This window comes from Plasmodium cynomolgi, chromosome 12 (genome assembly GCF_000321355.1).
Source record: "Plasmodium cynomolgi strain B DNA, chromosome 12, whole genome shotgun sequence".
Lineage (NCBI taxonomy): Eukaryota > Apicomplexa > Aconoidasida > Haemosporida > Plasmodiidae > Plasmodium > Plasmodium cynomolgi.
Window position 1 is genome coordinate 2095861 of NC_020405.1, and position 23413 is coordinate 2119273.

The 23413-nt window shown below is 40.1% G+C and overlaps 5 protein-coding genes across 5 annotated transcripts; 3 read left to right on the forward strand and 2 right to left on the reverse strand.

Annotated features, from left to right (window-relative positions):
- On the reverse strand, positions 1–1451 carry PCYB_125820 (hypothetical protein). Its single transcript, XM_004223915.1, has 6 exons — positions 1198–1451; positions 898–978; positions 650–752; positions 412–510; positions 240–295; positions 1–141 (listed from the first exon to the last, which is right to left on the reverse strand). Exons 1-6 carry the CDS (start codon positions 1321–1323, stop codon positions 76–78), a joined length of 531 nt encoding a protein of 176 aa, XP_004223963.1. The 5' UTR covers positions 1324–1451; the 3' UTR covers positions 1–75.
- Positions 1452–4208: 2757 nt separating this feature from the next.
- PCYB_125830 (V-type H(+)-translocating pyrophosphatase) lies at positions 4209–6212 on the forward strand (the record flags this gene model as incomplete). Its single annotated transcript, XM_004223916.1, has 2 exons — positions 4209–4302; positions 4564–6212. 2 exons carry the CDS (start codon positions 4209–4211, stop codon positions 6210–6212), a joined length of 1743 nt encoding a protein of 580 aa, XP_004223964.1.
- Positions 6213–10715: 4503 nt separating this feature from the next.
- PCYB_125840 (hypothetical protein) lies at positions 10716–12848 on the forward strand (the record flags this gene model as incomplete). The annotated part of the gene is made up of 2 exons (XM_004223917.1): positions 10716–11681; positions 11772–12848. The coding sequence occupies 2 exons, from the start codon at positions 10716–10718 to the stop codon at positions 12846–12848; spliced, it is 2043 nt and encodes a 680-aa protein (XP_004223965.1).
- Positions 12849–14579: 1731 nt separating this feature from the next.
- PCYB_125850 (hypothetical protein) lies at positions 14580–15425 on the forward strand (the record flags this gene model as incomplete). The annotated part of the gene is made up of 2 exons (XM_004223918.1): positions 14580–14977; positions 15008–15425. 2 exons carry the CDS (start codon positions 14580–14582, stop codon positions 15423–15425), a joined length of 816 nt encoding a protein of 271 aa, XP_004223966.1.
- Positions 15426–15892: 467 nt separating this feature from the next.
- On the reverse strand, positions 15893–23064 carry PCYB_125860 (hypothetical protein; the record flags this gene model as incomplete). The annotated part of the gene is made up of 2 exons (XM_004223919.1): positions 15893–18094; positions 18274–23064. The coding sequence occupies 2 exons, from the start codon at positions 23062–23064 to the stop codon at positions 15893–15895; spliced, it is 6993 nt and encodes a 2330-aa protein (XP_004223967.1).
- Between the last annotated feature and the right edge of the window lie 349 nt (positions 23065–23413).

Genomic DNA, 23413 nt, shown 5'->3' on the forward strand with positions numbered 1-23413 from the left:
AGCTAATTGCGATGTGTCATTTTTGCGGATATTTTACTCCACAGTTGTTAAAAAAAAAAAAAACGACTTCGAATGTCACTCAACATTTTCGGCAATTTTGCTATTTAAGTCATCCAGGGAGATATTTGAAACCATTAAAACCTACGAGATTGAGGGAGTTTTTTAGGTGCATAAGCGGAACAGTAACTGTAAAGACAGCGCACACTACTTGACGCTTGTTCACGCCATTTCGCTTTTACCTTGTCCCTTGATTTCAAACCCGAAACGATGGATATGTCTCTCTTTTTCAAATCCACTGAAAGTGTGTGCCGCAGGGGGAAAAAAAAAAAGTTAAAACCGCGTAACAGTGTAGCAGCGTAATCGCGTGTGCGCTTTTCGCAGAATGCTATGCTCTCGCAATATTGCACTTACGGATGTCGGAGAAGTAACCTATGATGGCAACATTGGACTGGTTGTTTATTGGCTGCTCTTGTATATTAATATTCAGCACTTCTCTATCTGAGTTAAAATCTGGAGTGGAACGCGGAAAAGAAACAAACCGGTGTGAAAATTAGGTATATGCTTAAGGAGTCACCCATACAACTGCGTAATCGCAATTTGCAGCTGGACGCGCACTCCATTCGCCAGCATTTTTTTGTGTAATAATTACATATGGACGTGTTCTTAGCATTAGGCTTAACACGCAGATTTATTAAAAAGTTTTCATCTTTTTTTTTTATATAACTGGGGAGATTTTCAGTTACATTTTTTGCCTGAACAGTCGGAAGAAAAAGGGGTACATAAAATATTCGGAGAGAAAAAAAAAAAAAAAAGAAATCTTTTTAAGGAGAGTTGCCACTAAAACTTCGGTGTGTAAAAGCGCTTCCTCAGTTTTGTTCCCTTTTTTTTCATTTTAACCGTTTCTTTGGCTACACTTTTCGGCATTTTCCTCAAAAGGTTGTTTAGCAAAAATTTCATACTCTTGTGATGTGCTTGCAACTGAGTACATGCAATGTGGACACATGTGTATAAATAAATATGTCTACGCGTGTGTAATGCGAGCATGTATTTACGCAGACGGGTTAAATCAGTAAATTTTCACATTTTAGGGTAAACAAAATGAACCCCTAAAATTTTGCATACTGATCGGAATGAAAAAAGGAGGCAAACTTTTGCGCCAAACAAACGTGTTCATAAGTGCTGTATGAATTTGCTTACATGGCGGGTTTTCATACAAAGTGGAGCGATTCTTTTTAAGGTGAAACTTTTTATCCTTCCATTTGGAATAATAAAAAAAAATATAAATGATGCGCAAAGTCGATACATAAAATTAGCACACAGCATGGGGAATATTACGAAATTGCTATCCTTTCTCGCGAAGTTGCAATTTATTTTGCGCGCTATTTTAAAAAAAAAATGTTCGAAAGTACATCATGGAAACGCGCACGGACCTACTGCTCCATGTGTGCCACTGTTCGTTTAAGCTATTGTTCTTTTTTACAGTCAACAGAGTGAAATGCAAAGCGTTTAGCAGCTCGATTCTTCCCTATGCGGGATGATTAATTTGCGCAATTTAAATTGAAGTCCTACAACTATTGTTTATCTTATTTTACTTTATTTTTTTCACTTTATCTATTTCACTTTATTTATTTTGCTTTATTTTTTCCCTTCATAGTAAGTTGTACGCACTTTGCTACATGGAATGATGTACATGTGCATATTTGCGTAAAAAACAATTAATGGCAATTTTTAGTTGCTTAGTTTTGCATTTTTTTTTTTTTTGCACCAAGCAAATGGGGTAAAGAATTATAGTTGATTGTTTACTTCTTCACAATGCAACGCTTGGGAATGTATACATTTTTTTCTCATTCCGTGGTTACTAATTGAGGGGCACTGCCAAAAGGTATGCTTATTTAATTTTTTTTTATTTTCTCTAATTCAGAAAAAGCAATCTGCAAAGGAGTGGCTATTTTCTACATGCGTGCCTTATCCCACGTTACTCTTTTCGCGCGCACTGTATTTTTTTTATTGTGGTGTATGCGACCTGATATGAAGACTACCTTGCTCCTTAAGTCGATCAGGTTATGTGTATTAATACTCATGCGAACATACTTAAAAACGTATTGTTAACCTTACTGGCGCATCTAAAACCCCCTTATTATGGTGAGGTGCACCCTCCCCTAACTATGCCAAGGTTTAAGCGTCCCTAAAAAAACAGCGGTTGTTACCGCCTAATGTACGGTTAAGTCACTTTCAGATAGAGGGCAGTAATAAGAGTGTTGGTGTTGCCCCTAAACTATACAGAAGAGAAAAAAAAAAATAACACAATAATAAAATTTACCGTTATTCGTATTATGAAAAAAAAAAAGAGGTAGTAATTTATTACTTCCTATTATTCACTTCTTTCACCTTCCCACAAAATGTTTTTTTCCCAGTGCGGCAAGTGTACATCACATATGTAATGCGCACGACGTGTACCGATCGGAACCATCACATTATATGTTTATTATACACTTATCATAACTTCAGCAGATGTATGCGCAATACAGTTAATATGCATATATACATATATACATTGTACATATACACAAATGTATATGCACCTTTGCTCGTTGACTTATTTAAACTGCCACCCTTTTAACTGTTCCGGCGAAACAAAGCGTTTGTAAAAAAAATTTCTTCTTTTTTTCGCGTAAAGGGTAAAAAAAAAAAAAATAGATGACGGTTTCGCAACGCAGCACTTTTTATATGCGCAGGAAGGTGTATCCCCCCACTTACGTACATTTGTAAAAAAGGTAAACGCATTAAGCGCAAAAGTGCTAAATGCGCACGGATTGCATTGCACGGATTGCAACGCACGAACTGCATCGCACGAACTGCATCGTACGAACTGCATCGCACGAACCGCATCACACGAACTGCATCGCACGAACGGCATCGCACGAACGGCATCGCACGACTGCATCGCAGGAGATGATGCATGAAAATTTGTATTGATAACAATGAACGAATTTGTTATTTATATATATTAATACACCTCATGTTTTTCTATTTAACATATTTTTTAAAAATTTATGTAATAAAATAAAATGCGTATAAAAAAAAAAATTATAACAGGGAACACATGTTAACTGTTGCAAATTACAATTGTGAATTGTATAAAAATTATGTACTTTTTGGCTGAAAGTAGTAAAGCTTCACATCGTTTTTGTTATTTTTTCTCCCGCTTTAAAAAACTAATAAAAATATGCTAAATTAACCAATACCACTGAAATTTGCTGTTTCCAAGGTAAGGAAAGATTTGCGGGATCAGCGAAAAAAAGAGAGTTACGAAATGGGCCAGTGAGTGTATTTGCGGAAGCGTGAACAAATGAGTGAATGTATTATGTATACATTAATTTACATGACACAATTGTTTACCCCTTTTTTACAATACGTTTTAACTATTTTTGACCGTGAGAGTATATCCCACGCCGTGTAACTATTACTAACTCTTTTGTAAAAAAAAAAAAAACTCACAAAAATGACATTATCGTTAACCTATACGAAAATGTGTTCATTTTTACGTAAAAGTGTACTAATATGAGGAATAGAAAAAAAAAAATAATAATAAGTTGAACCTGGCAAAAGTGCCTTTTTTGCCCCCTCATTCGCGGAAAATTTTGTTTTTGTATCCGTTTTTTAATGCATGAAATTTGGAGAACATTTTTTTATTCCGTTGCATTATTCGCACAGTGCAATATATACACCCACCAAGTGTGTCATTTTGTAAATAAAAAAAAAAACGTGCATGTAATTTGCACCTTCATATGCAACAGTTTTTTTTTTTTTTTTTTGGTGCCCCGTGAAGAAGGCTACTACGTATTTGCGTAGTACCGTTGTGACGTAGCTCTTTTTTTTTTTTTTTGCGTCTCGCTACACATGTGCACCGCGCACACGTTTGTGTACCCATCGTATAGGCGCAAGGCGCAATCGATTGACTGATAGCGGTCACCCGTCATCTGTAGCGCTCCGCTGTAAGCGCTGCTTCCTAGCTTCTCCCTAACCGAGCCCCTTTTTCTCACCTCCTCCCTATGCAGATGTATCTGTGCTACCTCCTTCTGTTTATCCCGCCCGTGGTGGGATTGATTTTCTCAATAATAGAGTGCATCTGGGTAAGCAGGATCAACATAAACGGGCCCGAAGATAAGGTAGATAAGGTAGAAGATGGGTTAGTTCAGGTAGATAAAATGAAGGAAATAGCATCCTACATAGCAGAAGGAGCCAACGCATTCTTAACAAAGGAATACCAATATTTAATAGTGTTCATTATTGTATTTTCCGGTTTGTTGGCCTTTTTTGTCAGTCGCTTCACAGCGATTAGTTTCGTGTTGGGTTGCTTAACGTCCATATTGTGTGGTTACATAGGTATGAAAATCGCAGTATATGCCAATGTAAGAACGACGAATGAGACATGGAAAAGCTTGGATAGGGGATTCCAAGTAACCCTGAATGCAGGTACCGTTATGGGATTTTCCCTAGTATCGTTTAGCATTATAGCCTTAGGATTGCTTATATATGTTTATAAGACCTTCGTTTTTAAAGGCGTTACTATAGAGTCCATCGTGTACAAGGCAATTGCTGGATTCGGTTTGGGAGGTTCTTCTATAGCATTATTTTCAAGAGTAGGAGGAGGTATATACACCAAGGCAGCTGACGTGGGTGCCGATTTGTCAGGAAAAAATGAATATGGTATTCCAGAAGATGATATAAGAAATCCAGCCTGTATAGCAGATAATGTAGGAGATAATGTTGGAGATATGGCAGGAATGGGTGCAGATTTATTTGGATCTCTAGCCGAAAGTTTATGTGCAGCTTTGGTTATCGGGTCATCTGCACTAGGTTTAAAGGAAGGTGTCAACTTTAACATAAATCATTGTATCATGTACCCATTAACATTTTCCAGTGTCAGTATCATTGTCAGTATGATAACCTTTTTCATTGTCACAAGGTCAGTCAAGGTAGTCGAAAAGAAAGACGTAGAAAGGACTCTAAAATATTTACTATTCGTATCTACCATATTACAGTCCATAGCTATAGTCATAATTGGGTACTTTTCCTTCCCCGTTTCGGTTAAGTACAATTTGTTGAAAGAAATCCAGAGATGGAAAATCATCGTTCCAGCGTTGGTTGGCTTATGGTCAGGACTAATAATTGGATTTACAACCGAATTTTACACTTCCTACTCGTTTAGCCCAGTTAAAGAAATAGCCAACACACAGAAGGTGTCAGCAGCGACGGGTATCATATATGGGTTATCTTTAGGATATAAAAGTACCTTCATTCCAATTATTTGCTTAAGTACCACCCTTGGTGTTTCTTACGGTTTGTGTGACATATACGGCATAGCTTTAGCAGCCGTAGGTATGTTAAGTACTCTGTGTATTTGTCTAACGATTGATGCTTATGGACCCATATCAGATAATGCTGGTGGTATTGCCGAAATGGCTGGTCTTCCATCAGAAGTTAGAGCAAGAACGGATATCCTTGACGCAGCAGGAAATACCACAGCAGCAATTGGTAAAGGTTTCGCCATTGGATCCGCCGCCTTAGTCGCTTTTGCATTGTTTGGAGCATACGCAAGTAGTGCCAACTTACGACATGTGAATATCCTAAACCCATGGGTCATTATAGGACTACTCATTGGAGCCATGTTGCCATATTTATTCTCTGCCCTAACGATGAAATCTGTTGCTATAGCTGCGAACAGTGTCTTGAATGAATGCCTAGCCCAATTTCCTTTAATTTTAGCGGATAAGCAGAAACCTGATTATGAAAAATGTATCAAAATATCAACCGATGCTTCTCTACGACAAATGATTGTTCCAGGTTTGATTTCCGTTTTTTCGCCCCTAATCATTGGTGCTCTGATGGGAAAATATGCAACTGCTGGATTGTTAGTGGGTATTATTTTATCCGGTATTCAGCTAGCCTTTTCGTCTACAAATTCTGGGGGCGCGTGGGATAATGCAAAGAAGTATATCGAGTCGGGTGCTCTAGGAACAGAACATTGCAAAGGATCCAGTGCCCACAAGAACTCAGTCATTGGAGACACCGTTGGAGATCCTTTAAAGGACACCTCAGGACCATCGCTAAACATTTTAATTAAATTGTCAGCAATCACTTCGCTCGTTTTCGCCGGCGTGATTGCCAATAATTTCACGTCCAGAAGGGGAGGTCCCATCTGGCTATGATCTCGCGTGAGGGAAATACCCATCCATTGGCACACTGACCGATTTGCACGTTAGCCCTGTGGCACATTAGAGACCATCCGACTGTCATTTTAACCAATGCATCAACGAATTGTGAAGTTGGAAAAGGGAAGATTTAAAAAAAAAAAAAGGGCAATCCGCAGTCACCCACGTATTATAGCTTTAAGCGAATTCTCCAACTTGGTTGGGAGTTGCAAACGTGGTGAATGTCTGACTGGAGGAAAAACCAGGGCAAGGCGGGTTACCCAAATGTTGATGCTGGTGTGCGCAGAAGGTTGTCTCCCCACATGTGCGTGCATGAGGATATGTACCCCCACACTCGCACATGCACGTACATTTTAGTACACGTGCCCGTGTGTAACATATCCGTCGTACCGCTTTAAATTTAAAGTGGAACATCCCACCCGTTTGATTCTCAACGGGTGCATTTTCCCCCACTTTTCTCTATGAAGGAATGAACAGCAATGTACATTTTTTTGCACGCGAACCGACAGGGGAGAAAAGAAAATAGCGTACACAAGTACACGAATACTGCTGTAGTGCAAGTCTGCCTTGAATGATTATTAGCGTTATACATACATATATACATACATATATACACATATACATACGTATATATACATATATATGCATATCTATGTACATATGTGCCATTTTGTGTGTGTTTTATGTGTGTATGTACGTGCGTGTATAAGCGTACATATTTTTTTTTTTCCGATTTGTTCGTTCGTTCCTTTTTTTTTTTTTTTTTTCCGCCGACAAATATAATAATGTTTTATCTATAGATATTTCGTTATTTAGCAAATTTTTAATTCATCCCAGCTATTTATTATGAAATTTGTTTTACAATGTATGCTGCACGTATGTATGTGTGTGTATATATATATGTCTGCATATGCCCAATTTTTAACTTCGCGTTGGCCTGCTTCTTCACGCTTTCCGTGGGTGCTCATATTTATGCATATTGAATGAAATACACTTTGTTATTTTTTTTCATATCATAATATGTTTATTCTGAGAACAAGACCACGCGACTTTGCTAGTTTTTGTTATGTCAAAAAAAAAAATAAAACTCCCTTTTTAAAATAATGTGTGTGTTGTAGTTGTATGGAGGGGAGAAAGGCTATAGTGTTTCCCCTCCCCCCCCCGCAGGTGTGACCTTTCTCAAGTACTCTTTCCCAAGGGGAGTATATGTGCGGGCGAACAGGACTGATAAAAAAAAAAGGCTTCAAGAGAAAAATAAAACGAGTAGCACGAAGTGCATGATATATGGAATGAAGGAAGAACAAATGTAGTTAAATTGTGTCCCTTCAAATTTATCACCTCTTGAGGATAATTTTGTAAGTTGTTATATTCTCAAATTTGGGGATATTTGTACGCCCCAAATGATTTTCACTGCACATTGTAGTAGTACGAAATAACGGTCGGTTATTCTTCCCTATTTTTTTATTTTCCATGTGGCGAGCGCAATGATCACCACACAAGGAGTGCACCTAAGGCGTCTTCATTTTGCGTAAATAGGAAATATGTAATATGCCAAAATGTTTCACCCCTTCCTGTGCAGCGTAAATGAACGCACAAACGTTACAGTACACTGTATAGACGCTTTATTTTGTTCCCTCCTGATGCAAGGATAAAGGGGGAGGGGGGGGGCTTCTTTCCAGAACCCTCACTTAGCTATTTTCCCATATGGATCGCGTGGGAAAATGGTAAAAGTGATAAAAACGTGCACGACCTGTAAATTCTTTTCTCTTTCACACCTGATCGGTTGTAAAATTTTTTGTGTACATCGCCTGAGACGTGCTCACCATTTGGCACAACCACCAAAATGTGAAGGAGAAGCGACTACTGCGAGGAACATTCCAAAATGCGCGCTATGCAAAACATTTAGGGGTGGTTTTAGAAAGGGTCTCTTGTTCGTGTCACTTAACCCCCTATGATTAATACGTTCCCATGGGAGGCAGTGTTCCCTGGAAGTATTTTTTTTTTTTTAATTCCATTTTTGGATTTCTTTACCAAACTGTGTTATGATCCCTACGGCACTTAAAATGACGAAGTAGCCAAATACTCGTCTACTTCCTCCATTTCGTCATTCCCAAAAGATCCGAAATGAAAAACCATTTTTCACTGAGATGAAGTTGAAGTGTATCACATGTTAACAGTGCTACAGAATAGATTCATCTGCGGGTGAATATAGAGAGCCCACCGGAATGAACAACAGCTAAATGGGAACTGCTTATACACAAGCATTATGGCAACGATATGGTGGGTAGCTTTCGTAGCAAAATAATCCCTCATGCAGACTTTTGCGTCTTTCTCTCTCTTCATATGTATGCCCAGCACTAATTGACACGAAAAGTGCAAAATGTGTCTGCCTTCATTTGATGATTGTCTTTATACTCACGGAAAAACAATTCGGAGGAAAAAAAAAATTTACAAACATTTGCCCATTTGCATATGTAAGCATACGGGAAGATAAACAAAAGTGCCATTTTACGACCTTTTCCTTAATTTTTCACATTTTGCTGATTTTCGCAAACTCTCGTTTGCCTTTACAGTAAAGATGGGGGTTTCCATTGGGGGCATTCGTATTTTATTATTTTTTTTTACATTTCGCCTTCAGGCATTACGAAGTGGCGTGCCTGCCGTGAAATTAATAACATAGAGGGTTATACGCATTGTACTGATAAGTATGCATACCGTGCATATAAGCGTATGCATAAAGTCATATGTACATCCCCGCAAAGGCACAAAATGTCACTTTGCGCACAATACAACGGTAAACAACGGAGAATGGAGGCAATTTTTTTAACTGTAATTTTTTCCCGCTGCTGGGAACTGCCCTGTTATACACAATTGTGCCATAGGTGTTGTTATGTATTGTGACGCGTGTCCGTTCACGCAGATATTCTCACGCCCGCGAAAAGTTCACTAATTTTTTTATATTAAAGTGTATTTATGAAGCTGTTCCCAATTTTTCTCTCCCCTACGCGCTTGACATTCTCCCCCGTTTGTACCTTGCAGCATAGCGGCATGGCAATAATTGCCCCCTGCCGCATTGCCATATGTTGAATTTTTGCCCCTACCGCCAGTTTAACCCCTGCGCCCCCTTCGTTGCTACACGCTCCCCATGTGAAGGTCATGCATTCCTTCGCAATGCCATTTCACTTCCCATAATGTACATTCAAGTCGTTAGCGAAATTAGCGTATATAAGTAGCATATTACGTATGTACGTGTACATGCATTTGCAATTGCCGCAGTTGTATCAACGTGAATGATTTGACTTTCCTCATTTATTCCTTTTTTTTTTTTTTTTTTTTTTTAACATATTTTTTTTATTTAACATAGGCAGTTAAACTTTTGGTACGCCTCCACAAAGGCTACTTTGAATTGCGTCATTTGCGTAAGTATACATTGTATATATGTACGTGCGTATGTACGTATGTATGTATGTATATATATATATATATACATATATGCGTTTATTTATGCGCGTATGCGTTATGTACGTATTACTTAGGTTAACGTACTGGTACGCATGTACGCAGGAATGCAGAACGTGAGAGGAAAGGGAAATGCAAAAATATGACTCCTCCTTTGCTTGCGCGCACAGATTTACATTTGCGTCCCCACTTTAAATGAATGAAATAATTATACGAAACAGGAAGAAGCGAAACGGTGGGGGGAGTGGCACGCCTGAATTTTAACGTGCATTTGATTCACGTGCGTGTACACATCCCCATGTGTACGTTCGTGAGCACGGTTTATAATATGCATGTTTGCACTCTGTGTACGCGCGCGCTTGTGTAATTTTACGCATTTGGTGCAAAACGCGCACTGCACGACCAGACGCTTGACGCCTGAGCAACCTGCGCCTTCTTACACATATGCTGTGCATACATGTGTGAAGCGTGCGCACATGGGATAATTTGCGCTTCACTGCCTTTCATTTGCTGCATTGTCGCTAAGGTATATTTGAGACTGACTTGATTCGCCCCTGAGTTTTTTTTTTTCCATGCATTTATCAGTGTGTCAGCATATGTGCCAACTACACGTAGCTGCGTAGCGTCGGAGCGACGTTTTTGCATAACTACGTAGCGGCTTTTTTGCGTAACTGCCTTGTCGCTTCTGTGCTTAACTATCATTTTTGTGTTCCCCGCAGGCAGTGACCACTTCTCCAATCCCCTCACTCGCTCCTCCAGTTTGACCTCATTTCACTCAAAGTTTCCTTTTTTTTTTTTCGAAGCAGTTAAATGCGCCTTACACATTCACAATTGCATACCTTGGTGCATATTTTTAAGCAAACACATATACGTTCCCGTGTACACATGTACCTACCTACCCATTCGTGTGCTTATAAATATACGCACATGTGTGTGTATTCGTTTGGTACATCCACAGTGAAGCAATAGGTTTGCTAGTCTCCTTTTTTTTTTCCCTCTCCCCCCCCACGCAAAATGAGCTCTTACTAAAATGTCCTAAAAATGGATAACCCAAATTTCAGCAACCCCTCTTCTGTAAACATGTCATTCTTTTTAAATAGCAATAAGAACATGAGCAGTGTGAACATGATTAGCAACTCGAATAATAATAGCAATAACTGCAACAGTAGCTTTATACATGATGGGCAGGGGCAAAACAACGATGGCTTTAACCAGTTAAACAAAAATGATGAATCCATTGACATACTAGTCAACCAAATGGAAAACTCATTTTCCATAAGCACAGACATTATAAAGAATGTTAGTAATCTTCTTGAAAGCACAAAGGTGGAGGAAAAAATAAAAGGAATTCGCTTGGTATATGCCTCATTACATTACAAATATAAAAATAATTCAGACTACAAGAAAAATTTGTTGAACAGGGGTTGTGTGATGTTAAATACGCAGGAGAAAAATGACGTAGACAATGTCGATTCGGAGGGCACAGCTAATAATGCCAATGTACACCAGAATGGTTACGGTAATTTTTTGGCAACCAATTATAATGGTGACACGGTTGGGATGTTTTCCTCCAAAAATGACCCAAGTAATGGGATAAACGGGAACGGTGGCAACGTCGCCAGCTGTAGTCCTGGCGCAGTTGGAAGTAACAGTCCCAGTGGTAATGCGCAGACACAAGCCCAAGCTCAGCACAATAATGGCCTGCTAAACAGCTACCCAGGGAATGACCAAATTAATTTAAAGGTCCTAAACTCAATGATCTTTGCCAACTATAAAAGTATAAACAACGTAGATGAGTACTTCGATCTGCTGGACAAATGCCTAACGAGGGAAAACGTCATAGATATAAATCTGAGTGACATATTCGAAATGAACATCATTAATATCATAAAGGCTTTGCTGTACAATTATATATTCCATAATGATGAAATTATCGTGGAGGCATTAACCCTACTGATTATTATCTTTGGCTGCTGCGGGTCAGGAGAGAAAATCAAACAAGATGTGGTAGATGAACTGTACACATGTTCTGTGTACATGCTAAAAAATATTTGTCAAAAGTCATGTGAAAAGGTGTTCACTCCATTAATTGTGCAGTTAATCATATCACTGCTGAGGACCATACTGATATACGACATAACAAAGTTGAAAAATGACCTGATAGACAATAAGGGCATTGTGGAAATTCTACTAAAAGCAGTAGAAAATATTCCTAATTTGAATGGAGTGCGTGTTTGCTACACCTTAGTTGTGTATGGGTTGAAAATGTTCTATGTGTCCACATGCCAAATATATGAAAAGTCCTTTTTAAGGGAACTTGAAATTATCACCAATTATTTATCCACTTGTATCAAAATGAATGACGAAAGAGTTTTATTCCTGACGAGCTCTACCTGTATTACCATTTGTGAAAACCAAATAGGTATAGATGTTTTACTCAAGACGGACATACTGCACAACGCGGTAATATTGTGTGAGTCGGCTAACCCGGACCTCGCCTTTGAAGCCTTGTCCATTATCTCCAAAATAGCCTACGCAGCTAACCACCAGCAGATCTGTATCCTTATCTCATGCAATGTCATTAAAGCGTTGAAAAAGATACTAAATAATATGAAAATCAAACCTGGGGCACGTGCACGGGCATGCAACGCGTTAGGGAACATAGGATGCGAAACAGCATCGGAGGTGGAGTTGCTAATCAAAAATGATGTCTTCCCATTACTGGTAGATATTTTCCAAACGGATAATGACTTTAACACGAAAATTGAAGCGGCATATGCTGTTTGCGCATGTTTGTCCAAAGCCAACCAAAAACAGGTTGGGTATATCATTTCCTGTACTGCCACGACCAACCGGTTGGGACAAAACATTTGCATGCAACTCATTGCAGATATGCTAGAATTAGTTAGTGAGTCGGATCCTATGAATAATGGAAGTGTCAAATTGTGTAAGAGCATTTTGAGAGGACTTGAAAATATCTTAGATAAGGGCGATGATGAAACACGTGATTTGTCCCTATGGGAGAATCCATATGTTTTTATGTTTAAGGAAGTGCAGGGAGATATTAAGCTCTTCCAGATGCAGTTCTTTCCCGAGTATTACGTCGTCAACAAGACGTACGACATACTCGCCAAATACTTCTCCTTGACATCCACTTGGAACAATAGAAAATGAGGCAAAACAGCTTTTTTTGTGTTATTTCATGATTTTACATGCAGAAACACTGTGTGTTGTGCGCCCTGTCCGCGATGTGCATCCGTCTTCCATTTGCCGCGACGTGCATCCGTTTTCCATTTCGTTGCGTTCTGCTGCGCCTCGATCAGATGAGTTGCGTTGCGTTGCGCTTCGTTTATGTTTTTTTCCATGCACTGCTCCCCCTCGACCGCCACGTTATTTACTTCGCTGCGTGCGTATGTTTAGACTTAGCGCACAAAAACGTACACAGCAGTGATGAATAATCTGTCACACCATAATGCCACGAACAGGCACATGTACGGAGGGTTGACTTGACTTGGGGTCAATCGGACTATCACGTGGGAGTTATCACTGCAGGAGGATATTCAGGCGGCATGCAATCTGGCAGCAGTTATCCGCCCATATAAGGAAACATTACCAGCACCAATTTTGACCAAACGGGGGATACCCTTACGGATACGTGTACGTAATTCACTTTAGGGAGTCATTCACCCCGACATTTTCCCATTTTGCAGCCATACATTAGTTGTTCCCTCGCATAAATATGGTAACCATTTTTTTTTTTTTTTTTTTACAAAGTGGGCGAGCAGACAAAGTGCTGACCCTTTTATGTTATAACGAAATTGGAACAGTCTTCTCACCTATGTGCGCACAAAGGGGTGATACACAAATTGGCAGAAATGTAAATATGCTGGAGTGAAGTTGTGTAATGCCTACTTGGGTACACTCCTTCTAAGTGCCCCATCAGATGCGTATCCACCATTTCGGTAAAGGTAGCTCCCGTGAAGGGAGTCCTGCATGGCTGAGTAGCTTTTCCAAAAAAAATGGTTCTGCCCCTTGCCTCGGTGTACATGCTAGATAGAAGAGCGAAATGGCTAGCAAATTACTGTTGTCGCTTTGGCACCCCCTCACGTTGTCATACTTTCGCTCTATTTCACTTTTCGGGGACGTTCCGCATAGGGGGCGCCCCGGTGCGTTAGGCCTCACTTGGTTCCTTTCTTTCCTATGTATACGCCGCGTCAGTGGTACACGCATTTCGTCCCTTCCCGCTCTTGCGTGTTTTGCGGTACTGATCGTTCACCGGGACAGCATCACCAAGCGCATCGCGCGCAAGGGTGTGCGCATACGCGTAGATGTACACCTTAGCATGTACATACATGGATAAAGATATATGCCCATACGAATGCAATGCGTACTGCAATAAGCTCAGTCCCTTTGAACGCCTTGCGTTGACCCACAATTTTTTTCTCCATAAATGAGAAGGCCGAACCTTTCGTGTAACTGGGCACAAAAAAAAAAAGAAAAAAAAAACATGCGAGAAGCCCCTATTTAGAGATGCAACAAGCAGATTTGCGAAAGGCCAATCAAACGGGAGAGCTGAAAATTCGAGGGACCATCACATGGGGCAGCGGCCCTTCTTTTTTCACCCACGTGAGCGACCACAAGTATATGTTAACTTAGGGAAAGAAAAAATACATACATAGGGAACTACATCCATTGGATGACAAAACGGGGGGGAAAAAGGCAAAAAAAGCAAAAACAAAAAAAAGTAACACATTCGCAGGATGTTGAGACGAAAAGGGGAAAGCAAACTAACGCCAAGTAGAGCGAAGCATAGTGAAATATAACGACCAAGGTGTCCGTTCAACAGGCTGAAGAAGGCCTCGCCACGCTGCACACTCCTGTGAAACCAATTCTACACAGGACAACATGCCAAAAAATTTAAACCTATTCGGGAAATATTTAAGAAGGCTTGGGAAAAGTCACAAGAAGGGCTTCAAAAAGAAGCAGGTAATTCACCCAGTGCCGGTGAAGGCCTATGGGAGAGTCCCATCAGCAGCGTCACAGACAGGTCTGTACCACGATGAGGATTATAACTACTACACAAAGGTATCCTACTCGTTAAAGAAAACGAGAATTAAGTTAAAGCCAAACGTTTTTAAAAAACACATAGTTAGTAATATATTAAACACGATCATCCCAAATGTTAAGGTTACAACGAGTGCACTACATGCTATGGATGACGCGGGAGGATTTGATAACTATATTTTAAGGACACCTCCAGAGGAGCTTCGATCAAACTTTGGAGAAAAATTAAAAAGTGTTATGTATTTTTATATGTCCCATCCTAATGTTAGATCTTTTTCTCTTCCATGGAAAATTTTTATGAGCAAATTTCAACAAAGTGACTTTTACTACGCTATTTATCAGCACCTGCGGAAGAAAAGACTGCACGAACTTTACAAGGATAAACAATCTGCTCAGTTTTCTCCGTATTACTTGCCGAATGAAAAATATTTGCACCCACAGAGACAGCCATTTTCTGTTAATACAGAAGTTAGCAATCTTAATTTGTGGTATAATAAAAATAAATTATTGAGGAAGGCCTTTGTAGATAAATTGAAGCAGGCCAAATCTTTTGACAAGGCCTACACGGATCACCACTTTTTGGACAGCTACAGAACTGGCAGAGGCCGTGGCGGAGGGGGAAAGCACGGACGCACGCCGAGGAAGCGCTCCAAGACGTATAAGTACTTTGAGATTAGGCCGTACTAACTCAGGGGGGGGAGACCGCAAATTCGTAAGTACAGAAGTATGTCCGTCTGCATATGTATCTATACATGGAGTCTTTTTTTTTTTCTTCTTTTTTGAGTCCCCTGCGAATGCATATCCCCACGGGGACAAGACACTCCCAATCGACCGCAAAAGGGACAGACACTTCCATGCAACATAGAGCGCAGATGCTCTCCATTCGAGTTGGCTTACCAACCTGGTTGGTCGTTACGTAGAACTTCTTTCCTTTTTTTTTGCTTCATTTTTTTTTTTTTTCTCCTCCGCAAGGTGCGCCCGTTTGGGCGGATTGACTCACCGAGTGGAAATTGTAACAGTTTGAAAAATGCCGAGTAGCCCATTGGGAAGCAGCTACTTGGCGTGATATATAAACGATGGAAAAGAAAAAAAAAATTAAATGGAGGGTGATGCGCGATGCGATCTACCAACCGCCACGGACCGACACAGAGGTGTCAAAAATTCATCAAATCGTCGGCGTACGAAATGGGGGTAGACAATTCACTTCTATTTTTTTTTCGAACCTTCATCGGAGATATGCCTGGTATCATGTCCGAACTGGAATCATCATCGTTTTCTTGTAGATAATTTAACTTGTCCTTCTTCTCAGATATGATGGAAACATCATCATTGTCCTTATCGCTGACATTATTTAGGGAGCTGTTGAGGGACCGGTCATCCGAATGTTTTGGAGTTCCATTTGGAGACTTGTCCGCGCGGTCATTATTCATGTTAGAGCCCAAGCCATCGTTGCTTATTAGATTGAGCTTGGTCAAGTTTTTGGTCCTTATCGGTTTTGGGCTAGAATTGATTTCGTACATGTACTGCTCATCATTACGGGTGGCTCCCTTGTTGCCATGGTTGGCGTTGCCGTGGTTGGTGTTGACGCGGTTAGCCTCCCCGATCAAGCACACGTTGTCCTCATCTTCGTTTTGGCTGATAAAGTTGCTTAGCGTTGAGTTGGACGGCGTCTTCTCATAATCCGAGTTATCCGCCTTATCGCCCCGTGGTGCAGTGCTCTCCAAATTTGGCGCACTTCTTCCGTATTTATTCCTACCTTTCGCAACCTCCTCTCGAGAATCATCCCCCCCATCCACGAGTTCCTCCTTAATTTTAGAAGCGTGCCTATTTTCATCTCTTTCTTCATTTACATCATTCTGGCGAATCTTTGCCGTACCTTTTGCTACACCCTGGAGAGATGTATCTGTATCCGAATCGGAGTCACTGTGACTTCCATCGGAATTGTTCCCATTTTGTGTCACCCTCTTATTAACGTGAGGGTTGACCTCCTGGGAGCTTCTCCTCGTTTTTATAGAGGGTGCATTAGATCGCCCACTGATCCGTTTGGCAATATTTTTGCTTATATTCATATGGATACTTTCGTTAAGATTCATGTACGAGTTTTCATAATTGGAGTCCCTAAATTCTTCATTGAGTTTTCTTTTCTTGCAGATTATCAGAAACATATGTTCAAATATGCTGCTTTCGAATTTTATCTGTGTATTGTTAGCTGTGTTGTACGATTCTATAAGGTTCAGAATTTGCTTTTTGAGGTAGCCAGTTTGATAATCGGAGAGAGTTAATTTCTGAGCATAGGGAAAAATATATTTTAGAAATGAATTTTGATTCTTTAGGTTCAGGGCACAATTTACACATGAGTGGATAAACTTACACAGGGGGAGTTTCTGCCTCTCCACAATTTTAACTCCCAACCGGCTAGCTATAGAGGTACTAAACAACAACAGGTCTTTTTCTTCCAATGCGTTGTTGATATATGCTGTATACAGTCCAATCAATGCGCATAGTAACACTTCATAAAAAATGTCAATACTGTACTTTTTTAATTTGTTGTGAAAACTTAACGCAATGGAGGACAGTCCTCTATTTTTTACATTCAAATGGATTAACAAAAGGACCCCTAGGCAACTGTTAAATATATTTATATTGTTGCAATGTAAAATAAACTGAGCTATTATTAGTGTCATGTGAGTATACTGCATTTCTAAAATTTTTTTATCCGTACTCAGTTCGTCCTTGTTGTATATTTTGCACATGTCGGCAATGTAGGTGTATGTGTTTATGGGGAAAAACACACCTATGTCGATTGACAGGAAGGAGTTAACAAAATTGTAATTATCGTTGTTTATATTTTCCACGTTTTTGAATAACTCCGTTACGAAATTGAACAGCACGTTGTCTTCCTTGTACACATATCTCGCCACGCTTTTGTATTTATTGATTTGTTCATCTGTATCTAGGTAGATTTGCACCAGTTCGTCCATCTTCTGCGTGGGTTTGCAACTGTCGGTTGTGTAGTCAACTGCACCCCCCGTCTTGCCGCTTGCGTCCAACGTTAACAACTGCTGCAGATTGGCCATACCACTCTCGTCCACCTGACCTTCCTCCCCGCAGCACGCATTTATAAAGAGCTCTAACGTTTTATACTTTCTCATGTCCTCCACAGAGTAGAGGAGCACATTTTCCAACTGCGCAATGTTCATCAGATTTAAGAACGCACCATATTTCAGGATCGTGTTGTTGGATGCCTTGATGAGATACACCAACACGTCATTCAAGTCGTCTCTCAGGGTTAGCAAATTATTGTATATATAATTCAGTTCCACGAATACGTTTTTTAAAATATTTTTTTTTTTCCGCTAAGGGTAAGAAAATTTTTTAAATCGTCCATATTGATATTGCTGCTAGGGGTATCATTTTTGTTTTCCCCTTTCGATTCTTTTTCTTCCGTACTTAATTCTTTTTCATTTGCCCCGCTTGTCCTACTTGGGTTATTCTTTTCGCTCATTTCCTTTTTTACGTTTTTATTTCCCCCTACATCTGCTCCAACCGAGGAGTCGTTCTTCAAAAAAAAGTTACTATATAGGTAGTTGAAAAAGTGTCTCTTCCTACATAGGTAGTATATGTAATTTTCATATATGACGTATATGAGGTCTATGCAGAGTAGGAGCAGCCTAGATGAGGGTGTTTTGGGGGTGCTATTCTCCTCTTCATAATAGTACACTGAATTTATTTTTGCCTTTATTATGTAAAAGCATAGCTGAATAACTACATTTGCATGCATGCAGGCATCCGAGCTGTAGTATAGATTGTAAAAATTTTGTCCCTGGTGGAAATGTTCGTCCTTATCAAATGCCGCTTTATTATTTATCTTCTGATTGTTGATAGTGCCGCTTCGGCTCATGTAGCTGTCGTACACGTTTTTTTCCGCGTTGGGTTTGCTATTTTTGCCTTTTTTTCGATTGGCCCGTTTGTTCCTCCTTCGGTTGGCAGCTCGGCCGGTGTGCTCCTCGTCTCGTTGGTCGCGCTGATCACTGTGCGGTTCGCTGTCTTCCTCCTCGCTGCCCTCCTCCTCCTCATCATCATCGCGGTTGTCACCGCTGTCTCCGCTGTCGTAACCCTCAGAGAAATGCTCACTGCCGTACTGCAAAAGGTGGCCATCCAAAAATTCGTTCAAGAAAATATTCTCCTTGAAGTACGCCTGACACTTCTCATTTACAATAAATTGAAAATAGTCCTTCTCGATAACCTTCTTAATGCTTTTATTAATCTTCTTGATATCATTTTTTTTTTCCACATAGCTAGACAAATCATTGTTTATATAGCTGAAGCAAAGAGTATACATATGAATCAAATTTGTAAGATTTGAGACTAAGTCACTTTCTATCGAGTCCACAACGTTTCTGTCTTTGTGCATTAAATTTTCATTAACGATGATAACTTTGTTACGTCCATTTTGTATGTACTCCTCCTCTTCCTCTTCGCACTCAATTTCTGCGTTGTAGTTTTTGCGGTAGTATAAAAAGGCGTCTAAAAAATTGTTAAAGTGGGTGTAGTAAAGGTCGAAGAATATATCGGTGGATAACTTTTGGCTGCCACTTCCCCCGCTTGTAGGACCCTCCCCCTTAAGGAAATCGTTCAAGGAGAGAAAGAGGGAAATCATATTCATGGTACACTTGGCAGAGTAATATGGCAGCTTCAGATTTTTTATCACGTAGTAGAGATATTCGTAGGTCTCCTTTAAATGTACAAAAATGTTGTTAAAAAAAAAATTGATGTTGCTGTCAATGTCGTTTTTAAAATATTCCATTATCGTGGATGCGAAATTGTATATATTATTCTTTTCTCCATTTCTGTATATGTGTTTGCACTCTTGTATAGCCACTTTCAAAATTTTAAAAACTAACAACAAATGTTCCTGATTCGTTTGGTGCAGTTTTATCAGGAGCTTACTGTGCTTGATTATTCCGAATGTGTAGATGATCATTTTTTTAATTTTCCCCGTATCGCTACTTAGCTTCGCGTTATGCATGCTGTTCCTATCTGCTGCGTTCACGCCGCTAACTTGAGGGGGCGTCTTCCTATTTTTGTTCCTCTCCATTTCGTTTATATCGTTCTGGAAATTTCTGTACGCCGATTCGCAGATGTACAGGAGGCACTTCCTGAGGTCTCGCTCCTCGCTGACTTTTCCTGCCTCCACCTCGTGTTCGTTTTCCTCACCGTTGCTACTTTCATCTTCATGTTCGCGTCCACCTTCACTTCCACTCCCATCGTTTTTTTTCGGTCTTTCCTTGGCCTTGTTGCTCCCCTTTTTGGTCCTCTTTCCATTTTTCTGCCCCCTCTTCTCGCCTCCCTCCGTCACTTTGCAATCCCCACTGCCACTTCCTTCCAGCTCGTTCTTATCCCTGACCATTTCGACGGCTCCGCCCCAGTGGGTCTCCGCAGCAATGTCATCCTTGCACAGCAGTTCAATCATGACATCGATACAGTTCACCGCATCTAGCATTTCTCTAATCCCGCTAACAAATCTGTCAATCACTGTGTACAGCTTCATATTCTCATTGTAGTTGGCCAGGTAATCAAAATAGTGGACGAAATTTTTAACAGTCGGGATGCTTCTGTTCAGATATTTGGTCAAAAAAATGAGATTAAATTTTACAATTTCAGAGTTGGCGTCATTTTGTTCTAGGTCAAAATAGTTGTTCCTCTTCCGATCGCACTTTTTTATTTTGTTTTTTATTTGCGACTCGTAAATAAGAGACGTGATGATCTTCGATATTTTACTATTATTGTTAAACCATATTAAGTTGCTAACAATTTTCTTTTCCTTCTTTGAGAGAATGTTAACCATGTCACTTGCTGTGTGGTTTTTCTTCCTCTGTTTGTCATCCTGTACTATGGATAGTTGATTATTTCCAAGCACCTCCACATCGGAAGACGTGTCCTTTTCTTCGTACTCGCCACTTTCATATTGGGAAGAGCCATCGGATGATGTCTCATCTCTCTTGTTGGTAGGTGTGATGGGGCTATTCTTGGCGCTTCTTTTAAACGCTATAAATTCGGCCTTCCTAATTTTCATTTTGCTCATCTGGAGAATCAACTCGAATGTCTTCACTCGAACATTGTAATCATCATCGAAAATAAAATTCAGCAATTTTTTCTTACACATGTAAAGCAGCTCCACAATTTTGAAATTCCCATTCGTGTTGTACAAAGTGCACAGATATATTAAAATGTCCAATGCGTACGTCTTAACTTTGCTATCTTTATCGTACAAAATCCAAATAAGCAGTTTGGTGTACTTCCTGTTGGTAAAGTAGGTGCTTAACACCTTTACATAGTGGAGGAAAAACTCCAGAGTTATTGCCCTTATATCTGAAAACACGTCTTTTATTTTGTTCCTGTATATTATGTTATATGTGGAGAGAAGGAAGTTATTCAATATGGTTAGATTTTTTCTGTCTTCGTTTATGTTATCGATAAGTTGGCTGATGATTAAATTTCTTTCCACGATGGTTCGGATTTGTTCATTGTTCCTCTTTTTGGCGTACTGGATGAGTTCTTCGATGTCAGCGACGTCCAATTTCTCGTTCCCCGTGTTCGAGGTGTGGGCACTGCTTCTGCTGCTTTTGCTGCTCCTGCCGATGGCGCTGCCCCTCCGCTGACCGTTCCCTTTGTGGGTATTTTCCCTCTCCCGGGCGTACTCCGCGAGTAGCTGCTTCCCCGCTTGCTTCTCATGGTTGTTAATATAGTTAATTTTTTTACACAGTCCTAGTAATATGGAGTGACTAGCTAAAGAAGCAGTAAATCGTATCTTCCTGTACTTACTTATGCTGAGGGAGAATATCCATATGCACACGTACAACACCTCGTGGATGTAGATCTCATCAAAATGGTATGCAAAATCGGAGAAGAAACTTGTAAAGGACTTATACGATTTATTATTTTCATTTTTTTTTTTTATCAAAACGTCATTGTCGAGATCGGACGATAAATACTGTTCCAATTTTTTACACTTAAATGTGCATATCTTTTCAAAGTTGCTTTCGTCTTTTATGATTTCATCTAGGTTGGTGATTTTACTACCTGATTGCGCCGTTGAGGGGGTGATAATTTCGGATATGGAGGTGGGAGCCGCTCCGACCCTGTTCGAAGCAGTCGACGGATGGTCAATTTTGTTATTTGCGATATCTTCGTAGAGGTATACTTGCTTGTCTATATAATCAATTATGTCAACTGTCCACGTGAGCGTTTCATTGCCTGAACATTCAGCCAGGAAATTTAAAAAAAAAGTGGAGACCTTAACCATTTCGTTATTTTCTCTATTAAACAAGTAGTAATAAATTTCTTCTATAACTTCGTGTAAATTTTTGGGATCTTTTTTAATTTTTTCGTACATATTAAAGTCATCAAAATTTTTATGGGCATTTGCCTTCATGTTGTTTGGCCCACCTTGTTCCTTGTCGTTCGGTTTGTTATTATTATTACTGTTATTGTTGTTGTTGTTTTTTAATTTTTTCGCAGGTCTCGTTTTTTCAGTGGCGTACTCATAATCGCTTTCGCTTGAATCTTCACTGTTACTGGATTCCACGTAAACGCTTTTCCTCTTCTTCGATTTCATGTCTAACGCGCTGCTAACCTTGTTAATGGTGGATATTCTTTTATTTTTGTCAAATTTGCTGTTCTTTTTAAAAATATCAAAATCGTCGTCGTCCACATCTTCCTGCAATCTTTCTATGTAGCTTTTCCCCTTTGGCTTCTTCTGTTTGTTGTTTTTGTTCACATGGTTGGAGTTTTGATCTGAAGAATTGTTTCCTTTCTCGTTGGCGTTTTCTTCATGCGGAACGACACTCAATTCGGTACTTCCCCGTTTGTTTTGCTTGCTGGGTTTGCCTTTTTTTCCGGGATTGCTTTTTTTCCTTTTGGCTCCCACTGATGATGATTCGTCACTGTCCCGATTGTTACGGATGCTCTTTTGTCTGTTTTGTTGGTCCCTACTTTTGCGAGAATTCTTCCCTTTGTTTCTTTTACCTTCCGTGGAATCTTCGCTTGTATCATCTCGCTGATCTTCACTGTCCTCATCCTCCTCTTCGGAGTGCCCCTTCTTCTCATTCTCACTTACTGTGTAGTCACTGTCCTCAGTAGTGTTGTCACCATCGGTACTTGTTACTCCCCCGCTAGCACGTTTCACATCCTTCTTCCTTCCTCTGTCCCGCACTTTATCACCTGAATTGCCATCCTCGTCGTCCGTTTTTTCAACCAGGGCGTAGCTCACACTTTTTCCCAGTTCCACATTTTGGCTTAGTCTGGATGACCGCCTCAGGGCCATCTTTCCGTCCATAATGAAGTTACGTGTGGAGGCGTCTATACGTTCGTGTAGGTGTATGCACACACGTATGTAGGTACATGCATGCGCGCACGTATGAATGTGTTTGCCTTTTGGGGGGGGGAAATTATTAACGGGAGGTCTCACTGAGGATGCCCTTTCACACCCCTTGGTGGCATTTAACAACTGCGCATTTGGGTTCCTTTCGCGGAGACTCTATCCCCACTTGTTGGTGTGCTTCTACGAGCGAATTGGCCACCCCCTAATGGTAGTCACTCTGACAATCGTTTGTTGCTTACCTTATCGCTGCCTTTTTGTAGCCCTTTTTTGGAACTCCTACTTATAGTGAACG